The 22287-nt window shown below is 39.4% G+C and overlaps 1 protein-coding gene across 2 annotated transcripts in view; it reads left to right on the top strand.

Annotated features, from left to right (window-relative positions):
• BASP1 (brain abundant membrane attached signal protein 1) overlaps positions 1-21834 on the top strand; it is a 47721-nt gene extending 25887 nt beyond the window's left edge. The window contains exons 1-2 of one of the 2 annotated variants that reach the window (XM_085537834.1): positions 7820-7895; positions 20196-21834. In XM_085537834.1, the coding sequence (XP_085393960.1) occupies positions 20205-20939 (735 nt within the window). In that variant the 5' untranslated portion in view covers positions 7820-7895; positions 20196-20204 and the 3' untranslated portion in view covers positions 20940-21834. Of the gene's footprint in view, positions 1-7819; positions 7896-20195 lie in introns of those variants that run through there. The other variant, XM_015854432.3, reaches the window with a different exon arrangement.
• Positions 21835-22287: the final 453 nt, after the last annotated feature.

Raw genomic sequence — 22287 nt, 5'->3', positions numbered from 1 at the left:
TCAAAGCATTGGGAGAGGAAGAGAAAGAAGTGTGCTTATGAGATTTCAAGTGCTCTGCCAGAGACTGGATAACAAGTTGGCATCAAGGTAGAATAAGATATTTGGACTGGTGCCATTGGTTTTCATACTTGCAAGACTGGGGGGTCTCTCCTGAGAGCTATGAAATTGCTGTATAGTTTTGCAGATTTCCTCCTATTCTTCCTCTTCTCAGAGCACTGAGCAGAGATGGTGTTCTGCTTCAAATTATGTTTAATTGCATTGTCTCTCTGTGGAAAAATATCTGTTTTTACAGAGTTTTCCATCTGGATCTGTGTGTTGTCCAGGGGACCCCATGGCTGTGGGAAGAGAGAAGGCTGCCTTGCACGTGTTGTTCATGTTTGCTGAAGGACAGATTAGCCTGCCAGAGATCCAAAGTTCAAAGTGTTCATTCATTAGAGTTCTTGTATTCTTCCCCCTGAGCCGGACAAGGCAGGGACTTGAAACCAAACCTCACGTTTCACATGGTGCTGCCTTTTCAGGCCCCTCAGCAGTGACTATAGCAAGAATTGCTGTTTCTCTCCCTAAGTTTCACAGCAAAGAACCATAGAATCATAGAATATCCCAAATTGGAGGGGGCTCATATGAATCAGTGAGTCCAGCTCCTGGCTCAGCAGAGGACCGTCAAAACACAAGGATCACACCTTTAAATAAAGCACAACTGTTTTGACCCAATCTCCTGGTGGCAGACAGTGGGGCAGTGGGTTGCTTTCTCTTCAGTGAGATCTGTAGCACTTGGGAGCATTTTGCAGTAGTAGAGGGAAAAAAGCCCAATCTGAAAACTGCCTTTGGTGTCTGTGGAAAGGGTGGAGAAAAAGTTCAGAAGTAATTGTCATGGTGCAGAGCTTTTTCACAGAGGCTTGTGTGTACCTCAACAAAAGCCTTTATTTAACAGCTAGCATGATTGCTGTGGACCAGCCTGTTTCTACTGGTAAAGTGCTCAAATCTGTGCTCCGATTTGTCCTTGCAATGACAATATAAATGTAGTCTCTGCTTTTCAACCATTCATAAGCATGAATTTGACCCTTTGAAACTTGGTGGCATTCAGTACTTCAAGTGCCTCAGATGCTGTTGAGAGCATCTCCTGAGCTGCCTACTGCCTGGCTGTACATATTCAGTGATCAGAAAGGAAGGATGAAGACAGAGTCTTCACTTAATTAACCAGAGATGCCTTTTGTACAGCCATGTACCACTGCCACTACCTTTTACTGATAAGATATTTCAGTAGAAGGTAGCACAAATGATTGATGCTGTGTGTATCCTTTCTGGGTCTCTCCTTAGCAGCACAGATGGGTTATCATTATGAGCTTCTCAATGAAAAAGAGTGGATTAAAAATGACTTCTGGTTTTGTTTAATGTACTGCAGCAAATGCTGCATAGATCTGTAAATCAAGACATTTGTTCTTCATTTTCAGCAATGCCCTTTCCCTGAACTCTTTTAATGAGGCTGAGTTGTAAGATGTTTGTATGTTATCCAGCTGGACTGGGCTTGCGATGCTCGAACTCTGGCTCTTACTACTTTCTTGTTTTAAAACATTCTGTGTCAATGGATGGTGGCAGCTATACTTTTAAGGCAGCCTTGTTTTATACAATACCACTCTAGTGTTGCAAGCAGCGTAGTAGACAGGAAAATGCCTAAGCCTGGGAGTATTTTAGAATCTCTTTGTTACTGGAGTCCTTGACAGCTGTGTTTCATAAAAATGAAGGGGCACTGAAAGTACAGCTCATACATAAAAGGTAATGCGTGAGCCAAAATGGCACACACAGCAAAATGTGACAGTGAAGAACAGAAGACTGCGTGCTTTATTATACTTGTTTGTCCAGTATCAGATCTCACAGGAAATATGCCTAGAAATCAGTTCCAGCATATAAATGCAGTTTATGCAGTTCCAGCAATATATAAACAGTTACAAAAGTAGTTACACAGGCATAGATCATCACTCTAATTCTCTGTTAAGGGAAAAAAAAAAAAAAAAGAAAGAAAGAAAAAGGGGGGAGGGGGGGGGAGGGGGAAGACATTTTCATTTGCTGAGTAACCAGCATTCATATTTTCTAACTACTCTAGATGAAACTCAAGGTGTACATTTTTTAGAGCTCTTTAATAATTTTATACTCCTTTTCCACTGAATGTAGTGACCAATGTAGATTGCTCAGACTGTTAGGTCAACTATACATCTTGACCCAATGACACTGAATGGCTATTTATGAAGGATAAGTTAAGTATGTTACCTTTTTTTGTACGCTTTCCTGTTAAATTTCATCTGAAGCTTAGGCCTCATCTCACTCATTCAGACTGCGTCTGACTGCAGTAATGCTAGTCCCTTGGTACAAGCCAGAACTGGACTGAGAGGGGGATCACTTCTGTTGTTTGTGTGCTGCTTTGTGGCTTGGTCAGTGTTTTGCTGATGCTGCACACTTCTTATCAGGGCCAGGAGAACATCTTACGTTTGCGCACAACACCCAGCATCATGAGATATTACCTAGCTTACATCAGTGGGTGGGGAGGATTCGTTGCTTGCAAGGGCCCCATGAATGAAGAGATCAAGTCTGGTCTCATAACAGCATATTCTTACTTGTTTTGAACAAAGAGAAGGACAGATTTCCTATATATCCTTTTATTGTTTTCTGCCCTCTCCTCATATCCATCAAACTGTAAAAGCAGACCTCCTCCCTTTGTGTGTTTTCATTTAGAAAATCTAGATTCTTTTGCAAGGTCTTTTGTTTGCTGGAAGGGGAAAAGGGAAAATGATGTTAACTGTTGCCAGGAAAACAGGGCACTTCATACACTCAACTTGCACAGGACAGCTTGGGCCGAGGTGCTGTCATGGTGACAAACAGCTAAGCAGCAGTGTGGACCATGCTGACCTTATACTGAAGTTGCTTGGAACAGGATAGCTTACTTTATGTTTATAACGATCTATGCTTCCCTGCTCACTGGAATAATTTCAGTAAGAGCGTTCCTTCCTTAAGGAACACAGTAAAACACAGTGGAAACCAAATTGGAGGGAAGGATCTGCCATGCAGGAGGAGCAGATGAAAGACATCCTTTTTTCAGGAATGTTCTGAAGGGAAAAAGTTACCCTCTAGGCATTTCCCTTTTTCTTCCAAATGCTGGTGGACATAAATGAGGTTTCATTTTTTAACATTTACAGATTGACTATAAAAATAATCAACAGCATCTTAAAATGACTGTTAATCCTGGAGGCTACAAAGACAGCTACCTTTGTCAGATGCTTACACCAGATTTGAATAATCAAAACAGCAAAAGTGTCAATTTAGTAACCTTTTCCTGGCATTCCTTATTACACTTTTGCTGTCAGACTGTGCTCAGACTTTTCATCTTCTAAATTACTGTAATTCCTCACACTTAGGTATTTAGAATACTTTAAATCTGTGTTTAGCTTTTTTTCAGTAACTTCAAACCCTCAGATTCTAAATGCACCTTCCTTGGCAACTCTGCTGATAGTGCTCAGCTCAGTCAGTTTGAGTTTGCACTCTCCACCACTCTCTCAACCCCAGGAACCTACTGCACCAACTTGTGCTAGAAAGTGGGTCCTGCTAATGCCACAGACATCTCTCAGCAATATCGTGCAAAAGTAAGGGTTGTAGGTGTCTGTACGATAATTTTCAAGATCAGCAATGGAGTGTGGAGCTTTTCAGAGCTGTAATGTTGCTGATCTTACCAGGCAGGATGGAAAATAACATCTCTGCAATGCACTCCCATTGTCTGTGGATAAACATCCATTGAGAATGGGTACAGACAAGCAGGCTGACGACATACCAGAATGGGAATGGCAGGTAGTGTAAGGAATGCAGAATGACATTTCTCTCTCTTTTGTGCATGTGTGCATATGTGTGCATGTGTATGCATGTGCCTTTCCAGTAGTAAATAAGAAATAGGAAGAACACTCTTCTCTAAGATCTCATTGCCTCTTAACAGACTCTAGACTTTGTTTCCTGGTCTAACATCTGTTTTCTTAGCACAAGAAAGTTTATGTGCCCAAAGTCACTCTCCTCTTGCTCCCTTGTCCTGACTATTTATTATCAGGACTGTCAACTGCTTGATAACAGCATATGAGGAAAGACAGGGCTTGATATTTTCTTAGGCATTAGTCTGAGGTTGATTTACAAAGTGCTGATTGGGAGTCAAGTTGTAATTTTATCCTGCTGTAATCAAGTATCTAAATAATTGTTGCATGTTTTGTGGCTGAGTAATAAGACTTTTTTTCCATACCCTTAATCACACGCACTGAATCTCTGTGAGCCCAGTGGTGCATTCTTCTTCATAGCATTGTGCTGACGTGCTCATTATGGGGAGGCTGTAAACCTCAGAGATTTACAGAGGGGCAGTGCTGTTGTGCCTTGTGAATATAAAGAATATGCTTTCAAGAATGTTCTAAATAATATTTAAAGGTGAGGAAGGTGATGCTCAGCTAAGCAGAGTTAATTGATCTCAGTCTGTATAGGCAGGTAGCTGTTTACAACTGTACAATTTTTTTCCCCTGGCCATCCGACCTTGTTATGCATCCAGATCTACAACTGTTATTAATGTATTCTGTCTGCTGCTTGGTAAAATGAGTGTATTTCTGGTGACTAAGGATCATAATAGAATAACCATAGATGTCATACTGTTGGGCTGCATATGAAACACATGATTTTTGAAGAAAAAAATGTTAAATAGGAGGTTCAACAAATCCTGGTTCAGCATTCTTTGATCCAGCTGCTAACCTCATTTGTAATGGTAGCGAACTCTCTATTTTTCTTGGTTTATTGGAAAGGAATTGTATTGGCAAATGCTGGAGTTGTGGTTGAAAGTCCCAGCAAAACTTTACTCTTCTAAGTACAAAATCTAGTACTTGAAAATATAGAATTAGAGGCAGATGCCAAAGATTAACTTTTGCTGAGCATTTTTAAGTGTTACTCTGTAGTTCTCTGAATGAAACTGCAAAATTTTGCTTAGTGCTAGTGGCATTTTGTAAAGACCGATTTCTGGCTTAGCACTGCTTTTTGTAATTATCCTTAAAGGAAAAATCAGAAGGAAAAACATTAGCTGAATTTTGACAGTGTCACACATGAAAATAAGAATTGGTACTTAAATTGAGTTGAGGAAACTCCTGTCTCTTCAGTAATATTGCAATTAAACATCAAGTTATTTTTGCATTACTGGGTGCAACAGATAATATCTCCAAATTATTCTGAACAAATTTGAGGACTACTATTGTTCTAATCAAGCATGATAGCAAATAGTTGTTTGCTAATCACTAAAAATAGGAACAAGATTGAAACAAATATCTAGGAGAAACAGTAGGAATGGTCCAACAGGCAGTCAGTTTCAAATTCTGAGGCTTTCATTTGTGGATTTGTTCAATGCTATAAATAACATAAATAAAATCAAACAATTGTTATAGTGCTCCAGCTGGAAAATCACTCAGAGCACCCAAAATATCAGTTAATTGCAAATGAGCAAAAGAATTTATGGGAAAACACTCCAGAAGCTCGCTAGATGAAGAGATAATGCCACAGATCATGCAGTGATGCACTGTGGCAAGCTTGTGGGCAACCTTCTCAACATTAAAAAAAAAATAAAAATCCATCAAAATTTTTCAAATATCTTTCTTATTTAAACAAAATCACTCTTGACATTTTGTTTTAAAAGAAAATTTTGGATTTTCCATGAGTTTTCTATGGAAAAAATGCTGGGAGCAGCTCTTTACTAGTAATGACACTGACTCTCAGCTCCCACTGGTGACATACTGGTTACAAGAGACTCAGTTCTTGTCTCTCCCATCCACAGCTCTCCTGTTTTCTGTATGGCAACCCTTTAGGGTACTTTGTCAGGTTAGTAACTAATGGTAGCTTCTTATCTACTGAATATTCATGGCTAACTTGTCAAGCTATAGCATGCTAAAGAGAAATATTTAAACAAATACTAAATTAAATTTGAAGAACACTCGTTATTCTGAATACAATGACAAATCATAAAATAAATTGCCATTCATTTTTTAAAGAATATTTCAGATAGTTTTTACTCCTTGCAAACATTCTGTTTTCCTAACCTTAATCATCTAAAGTCAGTGATGCCTTAAGAAGCCAGGAGACAAAAGCATGTATACTGTTTGGGTCTTTTTCAGGGCTTTTCTCACTAAAATGAGGATTCAAAATGGAAGGTCAGATTATTTTTGTAATAAATTCTAGCATTGGTGCTTTAAATAAATCCAAACACTCTGAATTTATGATTAAAGTGTGAGTTGACAACTTATGAAAATGAGAATTCATAGAAAATTAGTTCACTTGAAACTGAGCATTGTGTGGCAATGATCTCATATGATTTAAGTTCTTTGACCTCACTTCTTGCTCAGCCACAGACCTTAAAGATTTTTTGCAAACCTGATATTTTTTTTCTAACTAACTGACCTCTGACAAAAGCGATAATGAAAGCAGTTAATGAAATAAGACCTCTTAATCAAAGGACCCACAATGATCCCTTGTAGTCACGTGCCCCTTGGTGTAGATGCAAAGAACTGAGACCTCCATGAGCATTCTTCATTCTCACTGGTATTATTTATTTACTTTGTGCTCTTGGTCTGATCTTAGAAGGCTTCTGAAACTCCTGAATACAGGCTAGGTTGAGTAGACACTTAAAGGTTTGGAAGCCAATTTACACAAATTTGTCATGCTAAATCCAGCAGAAGAACCGTCTGTTTCCTGCCCTATTGAGCATCACATTCAGCAGCTCTGTGTTGAAATGGTCTATTTGATATTTAATCAAAACTTAAAGGAAAATATTTTTAATTTTCATGACTTTCCATTGTTGTAATGACGTGGTTGCTAAACACAGATCTAAGGAAATGCAGCTTCTGCAATGTGTAACAAATATAACTCAGAATTTTCAAACTTTCACGGTCTTTAAAAAGGTCTTGGAAAGTTAGTGAAGCAGTTTAGAGCTTCCTCTTACATCTGTTCATATTTGAGTGATTGTTGCAAAAAGGAAGGCCCTTTTAACAAAGACATGCATTTAATTAGTAAGTATATCTAAAATGCAGTACTAGCTATGATGTCTCAGCCCAGTGCCTGAAAACTCAGTACCAGCAGGTTCAAAGGGATTTGCTGTAGTTTTTCAGGCATTCAAAATGTTCTATTTAAGCAAAGTAATTTTCTTACATCTGTCTTTAATAAAGTTCTAAAATGGCTGCCAAGCAGAAGCTTCATCTGTATCCAGCTGGATACACCTAAACTTTCTTAGCTTGAGCAAAAAATCCTTCTCAACACGTGTACCGAAACTGACTGAAATGTATGCATTGGGAACTATAAATCAAAGCGTCTATGTACAGATGTTCTCAGCCTAGAGGCATAATTGCAGAGGAGCTTGATTCCAGAAGGGACTTTCAGTTATACTTGAAAATGTTCAGAGATGCTTTCCATCTCTATACTATAGTTACACAGCACCATAAAATCTGGATGAGTTAAGCTGTTCATTACAATATTCTAATATGTTTCAGAGATAGTAATTTAGTACAATGCCAGTATGTATCACTGCCTTTCCTAATGAAGAGATTCGGGGTGAAGAAGCCGTATTAAAAAGAGTTAATGTTTTAAAACACTGAAAATTCTCTTTGACTTTTCACAGCACCTGCTGGGAGCAGCCAGAGCTTTCCTGGGGAAGAAAAGTGATTTTACCAGTATTCTAAAAGAGAAAGTTAGATTCAGATGAGCAGAATTTCCAGCAGCAGCTGGAAGAGATGGGAGTAGGTTCTGAGCTCATGCCTTCTCTATTTCAGAAAGAGGGAGATATTCTCATGCTTTTGTACTACATTACATTTTTATTTCAGTAATACTTGTCTACATTTAGGTTTTGGAAGGTAAGAGCTCATCTGCCATTTTACCATATTGAGATTTGTGCTTTGACAGCTGCCAGGAGCTTGCTGCAAGGGATTTTGTCTCACTGTTCAAGGATGGTACATTTTATCTTAAAAAAGTTCCTGTGTTCCACAGGAACATGGTGTGATTTTAGCGATGACTGGAAGGTAAGGCTGGTTCTTTAGACCTGAAGGAAAAGGCAGATCTGAGATAGATCTCACAAACAAAATAAGTGTGAATGGCAGGCTATGGCAAAATGTAATGGTGTGATAGTAGTTTTGCATAATTTCTCTAAGTTGCTGTTAAATAAAGAGAATAATTCTGTCACTACTTGATTTCTATATTTGAATAAAGTGTCTCATGTCAAATTTTTCAAGAAGAGTGTGTGACATGAAAGTTCTTTGCACTTACCAGCAACCAGAATAAAAGGACCTCTATTTTTACTCTCATATATTCACATAGAAATTTGAGGGGATATTAGTCAAGACTTTGAAAAGAAATATTTTTTTAATCTTTCCTTTCCTGAAGTTAATGAGTAATTAAATAGAAGTCTTGTCCCGTGGTAATGAAGAATTGCTGAACTGAAAGCAGGTGGAGAAACTGTCTCTTTATGGGGGAAAAAAAAAAAAAATTAAAAAAAATTAATTATGTTTAAGAATAAATAGAAGAAGAAACTGTACTGTGGTATTGTTTACCAGTTACTCATGATTCAGAAATAGAAGAAATTCCACAGTCAAAGTTTGTGACATCTCAGAGAATTAAGTGAAGATTTTGAGTTCCAAGAACTGTTAAAACCATTCATGCTTCTTGATACGTGTTTCTTTATAGTACTTCACGTAGCATTTTCTGTAGTACAGACCTATGAGATTAATATTTTTAAGTATGTATACGAGACTTTTATGCACTTGAATCATCATTCTGGTTTGGGACAGGTGAACTTAATACTTGCCTTGTGCATGTGAGGGGATTACCCGGAAAACTGCAGTGAGCAAACTGTGCATAGTTTCTGCAGAGCTGAATGCTTCTTGGGTTGTAACAGCCAACATCTTAAACTTCGTGAAGAACAGCTCTCTTTTGCCACCCTGCCCTTAGCAAATGAATTGCAAAAACCCTGGTAGCCAGAGCTGAGATAGGAGGGCAGAGGGACTCACTGGGTTCCAGCTCCTCAATGAGACACGGGAATTTTGTACCACCATCTAAGCTTCTAGTGGGAGAAGAAAAAAAGCACAAATTGATGGGCTGCTCAGTCTGACTACTGCTACATTGTCAGCCAGTAGAACTGATGTGAAAAACCTTTAGAAAAGCCAGTTATTTGTGGGAGTCTTGGCAACTGTGTGCTGCTAATGACATTAAAATGTCTTGATATCCAGTCATACTGTTTAAATTTTAGACTTTCTGGGACACAGGTGGATTCCATGTATGAGCCAGTATGTGGGGCAGCAAAATGGGACCTGGTGCATGTTTAAATCATGAGCTGCTACTGAAATGTTTTTTAGCAATGAAAGTGCTAATGGAAGTGCTTGAATAGTACTTACAGCTCTGTCTTGAAAAATGAAACCCAATCTTTCAAGCTTTTTGCGTCTCCATTGCATTGAAAGACTTTTCTCATCTTAATCATGAAATAGATTAGTTATATTTCGTACTGTTTGCTTGCCTTCTTTGGTTGGAATAGATAATTTTCAAGTAGCCATAAACAGAAAGCTCAAAGTGAAGGAGTGACCCTCAGAACTCTCCACAATTTTCTGTACAGCATGTGGGCCTTCAAAGGTAAGATCTTCTCTGTTACATGGTCTGAGTGGACCAAAGCTGTAAACTGGTACATTACATACATGCAACATTGATGGAGAGCTAGCCCACTTCAGGAGTAATATAATCTAAATCAATTCTGAACTGCAAAAATTGAAATGTGGTCACATTAACTTATTAATTATACCTGTAGTCACAAATGCAAGTCAGTGCTCAGATGACAAAGAAAACAAGGAAGGAACTACATCCAACTCTACAATTATCCCTAAAAAGCTATTTTTGTTTTGTTTTTGTTTTGTAAGTTTAAATCTGATATCTCTAAGATGGTCATTTCCTACTGGTATTAAAATGCAAAATAAAAACGAGATTTTTTATTTGGAGGAAATATACACTTGATCACTTTTCATGATTTCTGGTCTTCCTTTGATTCTTTCTGCACTGCATTTTCTTCTCTTTTTTTCTATAGCCACTAGCTTGGAAAAATTCTGGCTAAGTAATTATTAAATTGGGTTTCTTTCTTGCTTGGTTTGAACATGAATCCCTTAGTGCAATTCAGGGATTGAACTAGCTAGTGACTTTAAATGTTGCCGAAGAACCTTGCTAGCCTTCAATCTTATGCAGCCTTCCTTCTCATAGAGCTGATTTGCCGTCCCTGAATAAACTGAACCAAAACCAAGCCAAAAAAAAAAAAAAAAAGAAAGAAAAAGATACAGTCAGTGAAGAGGTCAGAAAGAAACCCAGGCAATCAACCTATATCTGGAGTCTCAAATCCAAGCTGACATGTCTAACAGCCTAACACATGACATGGTACGGCCTGTATCCTGGCTTAGCTCTTATAATGGGTTTCTAAGAAACACTTTATGTTTTCCAAGTGGATTCCTCAAAGCAAACTGTTGTCATGTTGAGACACAAGACAAAGCTCTCTAATAGACAGTATTTTGATTCTGCAGTGCCCTGTGTCAGCTTGTGCCACTGAAAGTTAAAAGCAAACTCTTTTCTCAGTGTCATCTATGGCACTCTCTAAACAGATACAACTTATAGCAAAACGTGGTATCATAGGGGTGTAATAGGCTCCACAGGACAGTTTGCTGATATATACCTATGGTTCTTCATCTGGTTCAAGAAATGCAGCTCTAATTTCTGAAGGTTTGGAGGGCATTACTAGTCTTAATAAAAAGATTGCTTAAGGCATCCTGTTATTTTGAACAGCCATTAGAGGAATGCAAGTTAGTAGTGGTGAAAATGATGGAGAGAGACATTTGCAAGAAAAAAAACAGAAATCAGATGCTTGATATTCTTTGCTTGCCAGTGAATGTTGTATGCACATTCCATATTATTTTGATAATCTTCCCTCAGTGACTTGAGTGAAACCAGTAAATCGGATAGTTTGACTGCAATGCTTTAGTTAAAAAAGAAAAACAAAGAAGAAAAAATAAAAAGACTAAAAAGGGTAAAATCCAGAATAAACATGCATTCTAAATATAATCAAAATAAGAAAGTTTGGAACACAAGATTTTCATTTGTGTTAAGAGTATGTTGTTGAATATGTATATATATATGTATTATACAAGTGTGAGAACCAGGAAATGAGAATGACTGAAGTGACAAACTTTGCTTAGTAGAGAAAGCTACAGCAAGGTAGAAAATGTAGATGGCACAGAAGAGCATCCAGGTATATGAATGCAAAAGATCTTCCAGAATGCTAAGCATGCTAGCTTGCATTTCTGCCATTTCTTTTGAGCACGTCCTGATTATTACAACAGAACTGTGAGAAGCTGAGAGCTGATACGGTGCTGACATTGATACTGTGCTCATAAGGAGGAGGTTTTTCTTAGCAGCTTGAAGAATACTTGTAATGCAGCCCAAAGTCTTGCAGAGTTTAATTACAGGTAGTTTTAACGCTTTGTGAAACATGACTGGACTTGTGTACATTGACTTCAGTACTGAAGTTTTCACTCAAAATGAAATTTCGTACGCAAGATGAAAAGGCAAAAATTGTTGCTGCAGGGGGAAATGTGGCAGCTCTTCAGGCAGCTCTAACAGTGACTTCAGGAAGTCAGGGTAAAATCCCCTCTAAGTGCTGCTGAGGGTGAAAGCAGGTGTTGTGCTGACCACCTCCAGATGGATATTTTCTACCATAAAGTCCTGCTGTGTAGCTCTGTTCCACAGCCACATGTGCCTTCAGCTTTCTAGTGCAATGTTAAATGTGCGGGTATGTTCAGAACATTGTTTCAACGACTAATTTGTCATTAGCAGTCATGAAATAATTGGAGGATGAAATGGGCATAATTCCTCAATTCATCCATAAACCTTCATTTCTGAGGAATGCCATCATGGTGTTCAAGGCCAAGGTTAGCAGGAAGATGGGAACGTTGCTACTACCTCATGCATTCGCATCTTCTCTGACTCACGTTTGGAAGAAAAGAACTGTGGGTGCTTTTTTTAAATCAAGCAACTTCTTTCAGTGTCTGAGCCTAAAGCTGTGGTATCTGCTGGAGTACCATGTGTATCTGCCATTGTTTCTTTTGGAAGAAAATGGAGAAAAGATAGTGGTGCAGCCCTATTACAGTGGTTACAGTGAGAGTGGGGTAAGTCTCTTCTCACTGGTGACAAGTGACAGGATGAGTGGAAATGGCCTCAAGTTGCGCCAGGGCAAGTTTAGGTTGGATATTAGGAAACACTTCTTTACAGAAAGGTTAGTTAAGTACTGGAATAGGCTCCCCAGGGAGGTGGTTGAATCACCATCCCTGGATGTGTTTAAGAGTTGTTTGGATGTGGTGCTCAGGGATATGATTTAGCGGAAGGTTGTTATATTTAGGGTACTATGGTTAGGCTGAGGTTGGATTTGATGATCTTCAAGGTCTTTTCCAACCTAGGTAATTCTATGTTTCTATGATATTTACAAAAGAGGATAAGGAATGTGTTAGCTGGGTCCTAGATGTTACAATACTTGAATACTTAAGTAATGGAATAAAGGAGTCAACAAGAAATAATTCCTAATGTTCTGTTTTGCCGAGTAAACTCTGCACTGTGTGTTTTGGAAGGAAGGGCTTGCGGTACTCTCATGAACACCGAGGCATTGCAGCAGAGTGCTACACTGATTGGATGGTGGCTGAACTTGGCTCCCTTCTCCTCTGCTCTGTGGTGTGATTGGAGTTCATGTGCTGCAGTCAGGAGTGGCTGCTTGTGTTTTAAAAGTTAAACAAACCTGAAACCCGTAGAATCATGGAGTCGTAGAATATCTTGAGTTGGAAAGGATACTCTAGGATCATATAGTTGCAATCCTGGTTCCATGTAGCACCACCCAGAATCCAAACCCTGTATCTGAGAGCAATGTCCAAACACTCCATGAACTCCTTCCCCATTTTCATAGCCCTCCTTTGGACACTCTCACACAGTTTTATGTCCTTCCTATACTGTGGTACCCAACCTGCATTTGAAGTATTTGAAGGAGACAAAAAGTGGCTCACCATAATTGGAATGATATGCAAGGAATCTCACCTCTCCCTCTGCTGCAAGTACTCTTGAGGACTGAACAGTTATAAAATACGTGGGTAATCAGCACCTCTGAAATTTGCATAATTTTCTATTTAGGAACTTAATTCTAGGGTACATTAGAAAGCTTTGGCTAATGTAAAATTTTTTGTTTAAATGCTTTTGGGGGAGTCACACACAGAAAAAGCAAGGTGATGTTACAACTCAAAATGAACCATAAGAAGGCACAGACTTATGTTTTTGGCTGTTAAGTTAGTTTTGAAGACCACAAACTACTTCTACAGAAGGGTTTTTATTTTTGTAAATTTAATCCCAGTCTCTGCAAAACAGGTGTTTACAGCAGAGTTCCCCCTTCTAACAATGTGCCCAACAATACTGTGATTAGGATCTCGATCTGGGGCAGGCTGACTTTTGGCTGCATGTTTGTATCTGCATGAACATGTCCACATGCTGTTTTTATTGCTTGACGGGAAGAATATATGCAGGTAATCTGAAGAGAAATGCTTTGAAGATGAGGTAGGACTCCAGCCTGTAGGATGGCTGGTAGACTGAATGGGAGAGATGAGGAAAATTAAAGTGGATGGAAACATTTTTAATTTCAGCAGTCAGTCTGAACACTGAACAAACTTTTGCAAGGCTGCAAAACACCTACATCACCCTTTACTTCACACTTCCTTTGTGCCAGTCAGTTTTTAATATGACTTCTACTTTTGTACAAACAGTGCAAAACAGCCTTAGAAGAGCTGCCGGAGATAGAACTAGAGGCACTGACAATTCTACCTGTGCCACTGGGCAAGACAGTGTTGTGTTGGCTCACTGAAAAAAAGAGGTGGCAAAACCACTGTGGTTCTGATTTGAAGTCTGCAATAGACAAGTATCAAATAATGCTTGCTCTAAAACTCATTGGACAGTGGCCTAAGGTAAATTGGAGTAATGCTATTTCTATCCATATTAACCTATCTGATAGAAGATATGATCTCTGCTTGCAAAGCACAGCCTTGCCTGGGGTGAGTGGGAGTTTGCACACAGTGGAGCACCATTTCTATACTGCTTGTGGAACAGAGAAGCCACAGCACACTGGTCCAAGTTCTGCTACTGTATTTTAGATGGCTTTACATCCAGAGAAGCTAAGGGGTGTAACAACCTAAAGAAATGAAGTGTACCTATTGCATTCAGGAGGCTGCTCCTACAGAACAGCTCTGCAGCATGTCCTCATACAGTGCACAGTTCAGCAGTGCACAAGAGAGGCTTCATTGGAGGATTACATGCGTAAAGATTAGTTAATACAGCACCTTGGTGAGTGTATTTCTGCAAAAGCTCCTAAAGCTAAAGTGGTGCTGGTGTCTGACCAGCCAGACTGCGTGGTAGACCTTCCATAGCTCTGTTCCATTGGTCTCAGCTGAACAGTCCTCCAAGTGAGGAGGACAAAGTCTGGAGCCTTTGATAGCTGCTATCACTGTAATCCAAAAAATCTTCATTGTTTCTTGATCAAATAACGGATGCCTTTTATTTTTACTTAGGAATTCTGCCTAGTTGAATAGCAAAGATGAATTGTGCATGTGAAGTAATTGTGGTATGAGGTTGATGCTAATATGAGTTGATAATTTCAGCAAAGACTTTGCCTGTGATATACCTGCTGATAGATTCCTTACCTATGAATTAATACATATCTCAGAGCTTAAGTATTTCACTTGGATCTTAGTCATTCTCAGGTATGAATTTTTTATTTCTTTTCAAAATAATTATCATGTGTTCATTAACTTTTATGATAACTCATTATACTTCTCAAAAGAACCAGTTACTCAATTATGAATTGCTAGATAGCCAGACACAATTTCATATCTGCCTGCAGTGTGTTTAAATCATTATAAGTCTCATAATGGCAATCTATTATAAATTGTCATCATTTACATGTGTTAATGACAAATGGGCTATATGAAAAAAGTACAGTATAATTCCCATTTTTGTGTAGCATGTGTCCCCAGGACTTTTAAAATAACCAGAAAATAAAAGTTCCTCTTTAAATAAAGAAAGAAAATAATCAAATTGGACCCTTAGACTGGCAATACTACTTCTTAGAGGTCTTCTACTATCTATTATCTACAATAATAAAACTAGCATTGGCCAGCAATAAACACAATAAACAGACTGAATATAACCCCTGAGATAGGTCTCCAGATGAGAGATGGTCAGGGTCCTGCTTCCCATTGACTCCCAGCACCACAACCTGCCTGACCATGAGAGATTGTTCCTATCCCTTTACTAGAACATGGGAGAGGAGAGGAGAGGAGAAGAGAGGAGAGGAGAGGAGAGGAGAGGAGAGGAGAGGAGAGGAGAGGAGAGGAGAGGAGAGGAGAGGAGAGGAGAGGAGAGGAGAGGAGAGGAGAGGAGAGGAGAGGAGAGGAGAGGAGAGGAGAGGAGAGGAGAGGAGAGGAGAGGAGAGGAGAGGAGAGGAGAGGAGAGGAGAGGAGAGGAGAGGAGAGAGGAAAAAGTTATTGCTACTGAAGTGTGATGAGGCTTTTAACCTGACTGAAACCTAGCATTTCTGCTCTGTTTATTCCATATAATAGTAGAGGAAAAGGAAGATGTGTGAGGGCAACTGAGAGGCAACAGAGAAGCAGGTATTTGTGGCTAAAACACAGAGCTAGAACCAAATTCTATAGAGAAGGTTGCTATAGTCATCTTCTAAAATTAACCTGGTGAACTGTTGGGGTTGGTGAGATAGGAGCATTTGTGTACATGTAAGGGGAAGCATGAAATTGTACTTCATATCTTAAGAAAGAGTAAGTTCTTCTTTTTCTTCAACAAAAAGTTTCAGAAAATTTTTTGAAAATTATGTTTGGAAATCCCTTTTTTTCCCCTAAGTTCCTATGTACACGCTTGTATGAAAATTTCCACTCACTTTTCAAAACAGAGATGTAAAGATAATCAGTGAAGTGTAGAGATGCAAAGCTTTTTTCAAGATTTTTTCTTTTTAACTTATTTTGAGCAGCTGTGGCTGAGGTAGCTTCTGGGATCTGCATTTCCTTTGATTTGGTGTGTTGTTATCCTGCTTTGGGAGGAATGTGCATTTTACTACTCCTTTGTGCAGCTGAGGTGAGATAGCTTGTGCCTGGGAACTGGCTTGCTCCAGGCACTGTTTGGACCAACCCATTGCAAGGGCCTGCATTGCACTTTGGGCAGCATTATTTCAGAAGGCATCTATTACCTTCCTGCACTCTATGTTTTTGGAGGTGGACTTAGTTCCACATGAAGTTGAACAGGAGCTTTAGAAATTTAGCTTTGGAAATCAGATGATGGTAATGTGAAGGTGGTTATCTGTGTTTTTCATCCTTTTGTGATGTACTGTTTTCTGTATTGAGGATAGGGGTGACAGGAATTCCTTGCTTGTCCATTCTCATGAGAGCCAGACCCTTTCATAGGATGTGAAAATGTTTGCTAAATGAAACTTTTAGAAAGTTATATACACTTAAGAAAACGGCCTGACAAACCATGACTGGCAGAAGAGAGAGGGAAAGGGGTTAATTATAGGAACTTGACCATTAGAGAGGAAAAACTAAAATATAGAACTTGGAAATAATATTTTCTTTCCCAAACTGTGTAGGTACATGTTTCCTCTTTTCCAGGGACCCACTGCTATCCTCAGTCTTCACCTCAGTCTTCAAACAGTCTTCTGTGAATTCTGCTATATTATGGTCTTATGGACATTAACTCTTTTGTTAACATTTTTTATCCCATGAAATCCTGATTATCACAAACATTTCATTTTCAAAGTACTTAACATGCTCTAGGTGAGCTGTAAACATGTTATTTCATAATGCAAATACTGCCAGATTATTTCTTCTCTACAGTGAGTGACATACCCACGCCAGCTCTCCATTCTCTTCTTGCTTTCTAGAGGAGAATGGAAACTTCAGGATAAGCAAAATGACTGGCCGCTCTTAGGAACTTGAGAAATCTTGTTCCTCTTTAGGTGTCCTCTGTAGTGCTCGCTGGGTCTGTTTCTTCCTCTCTGAGAAGAACACTGCATATAAAGCATACTAAGCACACTGGAAAGTAGATGAAGTCTTTTATGACTTTGGAGTGTGGTAGTTAACTTCAATTTTCAGAAACATTGATGTGCCAACTGGTTTATCACAGGTCCCTGAAAATAGCTGATACGTTGCTGCTTCTTATATCAAAGCTTCTAGATCGTCTCTAGACATTTTTCTGTCAAACAGTGAAGGGACAAAGCTGTTCCATTTTGCAGGAATGGTGCTTGGCACCAACATTTTTGAGAGCCCTCCTTTTGAACATACTTATTACAGAGCGCTTAGCTGGTAGTTTCTGGAGCTAAGAACCACTACAGGACAGTGGCAGTGCAAGTAACTGAAGGCATACTTGGCTATAGCTTCTGAAAGTAAGTAGTTGTAGACAAGTTTTCTTCAAGGCTTGTCATGCACATTTATTTAACTACTGTCATTCTCCTTTTTGTTAGATTTTATCTCTTTGGCAGGGGAAGCAAAGAAGTCCTTGCAAGTGTTAGTGTATAGGTAGTAGTGCAGGGTAGGCATAACACCTTATGCCTTAATGTTTTAATGCAGTTTGCCACTTCACTTGTGAAACTTTTCACTGAGATATTTTCTCAAGGGGTTTTATTTGAATAAATGACACTCCGGCAGTTTTATTTCTCCCTTTCTCCTTTTCTCTTTCTCTGCTTCTTTTAATTTAAATACCTGTTTTCATAAACCCACCACTGCTTATACAACAAAGTAACCTGATTGACAGCAAAGCCAAATGGCTTGGATGAAGAGACTAACACTAGTGTTGTACACTTAGGACAGGAAAATAATTCCTTGTGGATGTTTTCAAGAAGGACACTGGCATACAGCCTTCATATGGCACTAGGCAGTATTATCCCTACAGTGCCTTGATTTATGTGCTAGGCTTCTTCGAGGTACAGCTAGTTCTGAATGTTTTCAAAGGTCTGCTTTCTACCTACTCTGCTCTGGACAATGCAGAGTTGTCCTTCTGGCAGGGATAAAGTGGGACAGGGACCAGAGCAGCGTCTGCTTGTGATAGTGGAATACATGGGACTCTGGCTGGAGGATGTAATGGAGAGCTTTCTTATGCCATGGGGGTTGCATGTTGGCCTGGTATAGTTGTGATGAAGGCTTTTAAATAGGGAGATTCAGGATCTGGTGTCACAAGGACTGAATCTGTTCTGCTATAAAGTAAGTCCATTATGTTCTGTTATGGCAGTCCATTTGTAGCTGTAAATATTTACTAATAGAGTGTAATGATAGTCTCCATCTTCTCCACTCTCTCGAGCCAGCTGGCTGTGATGCAAATTGAGACTCAGCAATTTTGCATCTTACCTCCGAGCAAAGACAGCACATGTTTCTGTTCATAGCTTGGGAGCACTTTTCTCATATGAATGCTTCTCTGCTTATTAAAGGTCCTTAGGCACATGCACTCTCTGCCTAGCTTTATATGTAGTTAAAAGCTTTATTTATTTATTTATTTATTTATTATTTATTTGTGTCTGTGTATATGAAAAAGTAAATCTTTGTGAGTTCCTATACACAGAATAGCAAATCTGGAAAAATACAGCAGATACAGCAAATAAAATTAAGCTTCACTGGGAAACATTTACAGGTGTAATTAGGGATTGCAAATTGGGATACACACATGAATTCAGTATACATCTCTAATCCTTCTGACTTGCAAAAAGCCCTTTCAAATATTTCGGCTTTAACTATACACAGACAGTAAGCTGGAGTACCAAGAAGTCTAGAAAACAACTAACATCCATATTCTTCCCCTAGTCAGACCTGGTATCTCTGCCCTGAAGGTAGAGATTAGGTTGCTCAACTGCAGCTCTGTGGAAGTTAATCCTTTTAGTGGCATTACCCATAAAACCCCAGACAATAAAGTAGTGTTTTAGCAATATTAGATTACCGCTTTACAGGGCTGTGTGCTAACCCTTCAACAATATTGGCAAATTCTTCTTCTTGAGAAAGATCTCTGCTGGAAAACTACTGAGAAGCAGCTGGTTCTCATTGATATTTAAAATAGTTTACTATATAGCATTCTATGAGCTCGCCTGTATTCACAATTTTGTAAGGTGTGAGAAAAAGTTAAGATCTACTTTTTAAAAACAGAAAATGAGAATGATTCATCTCCACTTAGAGAAGCTCTTACATATTTATTTAGCAGTATTGTGAAAAAATTTCCTTTTCAATTGTTTTCAAATAGCACGAAACAAGGAAATTATGGTTTTGTTAACCTTTTGCTGAGGATGAACAACACCTTTGTTTTAGAACATAGAGACTGTCTTTTAGGCAATCCTAGGGATTTTCAAGTCCACGAGGGAAGCAATGTATCAGGAAAGAAAACAGGAAAGCATTTCCCTGTTTTAATAGATTCAATTTGCTTCCAGGAACTATGGAAGATTTTAAATATTCTTAGTGAAGACTCCCACACATAGGGTATATAAATACCTGTATAGTTACACGTGCTCAACAGTTGTAACCATATCAGCTCTATTAAGCAGCTGAACTGCACACCTGATCACTTCTGGTGCTTGAAAACATGGGTCAAAGCATGCGCCTCTCTTTTTCCTCTCTACCTTTTATTGCGTGATATCATGCATTATACATCATTCAGAAGCAGTCATATTACTTTAGCTGCCTTGCTGAGGGGCAGCGATCTTTCTATATGTAGTCTGTGCTCAGGATTTCTGGTCTGTATCCATTCCACTTGTATGAACATGAGGCATGATGCAGATGAGGTCCTCGCTGTGTGTGATGCCCTTCTTTTGACAGTCTTGGAGCAGGACTGCACATAAGGAATGTGGCAGTAGTCCTGGGACGGCAGTGCTGTGGGGCTGTGTGGGATGGTGGCCTGGTGGCAGTGGTGCTCATCACGTTGGGTGTGCTTGGCTGCTAGCAGCAAACCCAATGGTTAAAGTCCCCATTTCAGGAGACTGAATTGTTTTTCCTGTATCTCAGTTGATCAGCTTTTGATTCTCTTGGTGACAAACAATTTGAATAACCACCTCTTTCTTTTTTCTGTTGCAGAGCTCCAACATGGGAGGCAAACTGAGCAAGAAGAAGAAGGGGTACAGTGTCAATGATGAAAAAGCTAAAGACAAAGACAAGAAGGCTGAAGGAGCAGCAACTGAGGAAGAGGAGACTCCAAAGGAGGCTGAGGATGCCCAGCAAACCACAGAGACCACAGAAGTGAAGGAGAACAACAAAGAGGAGAAGGTTGAGAAGGATTCTCAGGTTGCTGCCAATAAGACAGAAGAAAAAGAAGGGGAGAAAGAGAAAACAGTGACCCAAGAAGAAGCCCAGAAAGCAGAACCAGAGAAGTCAGAGGCAGTTGTCGATGCAAAAGTAGAGCCGCAGAAGAACAATGAACAGGCACCCAAGCAAGAGGAGCCAGCTGCAGCCTCTGCTCCTGCTGCCAGTAGCGAAGCACCCAAAACTTCTGAGCCTAGCAGCGATGCAAAAGCTTCCCAGCCTTCAGAAGCCACAGCTCCCAGCAAAGCAGATGACAAGAGCAAAGAGGACGGGGAAGCCAAAAAGACTGAGGCTCCCGCAACGCCTGCAGCCCAAGAAACTAAAAGCGAAGTGGCCCCAGCTTCAGACTCAAAACCTAGCAGCAGCGAGGCTGCACCTTCTTCCAAGGAGACCGTAGCAGCTACAGCAGCACCTAGTTCCACTGCCAAGGCCTCGGAACCATCAGCCCCACCAGAGGAAGCGAAACCTTCTGAAGCCCCAGCGACTAATTCGGATCAAACCATAGCAGTGCAAGATTAAATTGGACAGCCTGTTGAAACAACCACTTAAAACAACCTGTGTCTTTTTTTTATTTTTTCAGCTATACTAACTCGTTTCAGATCTGAAATAACAAAAAGTATTGCCCAGAAAGAGAAGGAAAAAAAGGAAAAAAAAATAATGAAAAGGATGTCCCATCAAGTTGGGAGGGAGGGAGGGGGGAGAATCCAAATAGTATTTTTGTGGGGAAATATCTAATATACTTTCTGCCAACTTGACACAAGTCCTGGATTAAAAAACAAAAGAAAAGAAAAAGAAAAAAAGTAAAATAGATGGATGTCTGAAAGTACAGCACATCTTTTGTATCTGAACTGCTGTAAATGCACTCCACCAATGTATCAAAATCTTCTTTTTGTTCTGTAATGGGGTTTGGGAGTGATGCGTTTGATTCTGCCCACTGGGTTTGTGCCAAGGCAATCAGATCTTTATGAAAGCAGTATTTTCTGTGGTTTTTTTATTTACAGCCTTTCTTATTTTGATATTTTTTTTATGCAGTGGATGAATGCCAACTTTCAGACAAAACCCACTTAGCTGTCCACATATTTCTCAATGCCAATCCTCCAATTCTTCCTCTCCAAATATTTTTTGGGAGTAAAAAGCATTCTCATCCTACTTAGCCTTCCTAGATTTCTCATGACGAGTTAATGCATGTCCGTGGTTGGGTGCACCTGTAGTTCTGTTTATTGGTCAGTGGAAATGAAAAGTCTGCGTTCATTGCAGTTCCAGTTTCTCTTCCATTCTGTGTCACAGACACCAACACACACTCATTGGAAAACAAATGAAAAAAACAAAATGTACAATGGATGCATTGAAATTATATGTAATTGTATAAATGGTGCAACAGTAATAAAAGTTAAATAATTTAAAAAATATAAAAGCGTAAAGACTGATTAAATCTCCACTTTCACATTAGGAATTTGGCATAGGAAATACTTACACCCAGAGCAGAAACATTACATCTGGGGCTGCTGACTCTCCCATTTATAGCAAAATAGAGGTAAACAAAGTATCATCAGCTTCACAGTCCTAGAATCATGCTGCCATATACTCCTGCTTCAGCAGCCACAAGCATTCACAGGTGAGGCTGGAAGTGGCAGGTGGACAGTACCTCTCATATGTGTTTAATTTCAGGCAGGGTTGAAATGCCTCACGCCTATCTAACATCCAAAAAGCACTCTCGCTGTTTCAAAGAGTCAGAGGAATGCTGGCCAGGTTTTAACTGCGAGTAAGACAGTGGATTTGATAACCTGATCTCTTAAAACAACGCAATTGCATTTAATCCTAGTCCAATTAACATATTCCCAGTGTTGATACAGTTTGTTCTTTTTCC

The sequence above is a fragment of the Coturnix japonica genome, chromosome 2 (assembly GCF_054131305.1).
Source record: "Coturnix japonica strain WE chromosome 2, WE-NBRP24, whole genome shotgun sequence".
NCBI lineage: Eukaryota > Metazoa > Chordata > Aves > Galliformes > Phasianidae > Coturnix > Coturnix japonica.
Note: the sequence above shows the minus strand (reverse complement) of the source record. Positions and strands in the feature narration are given on the sequence as shown.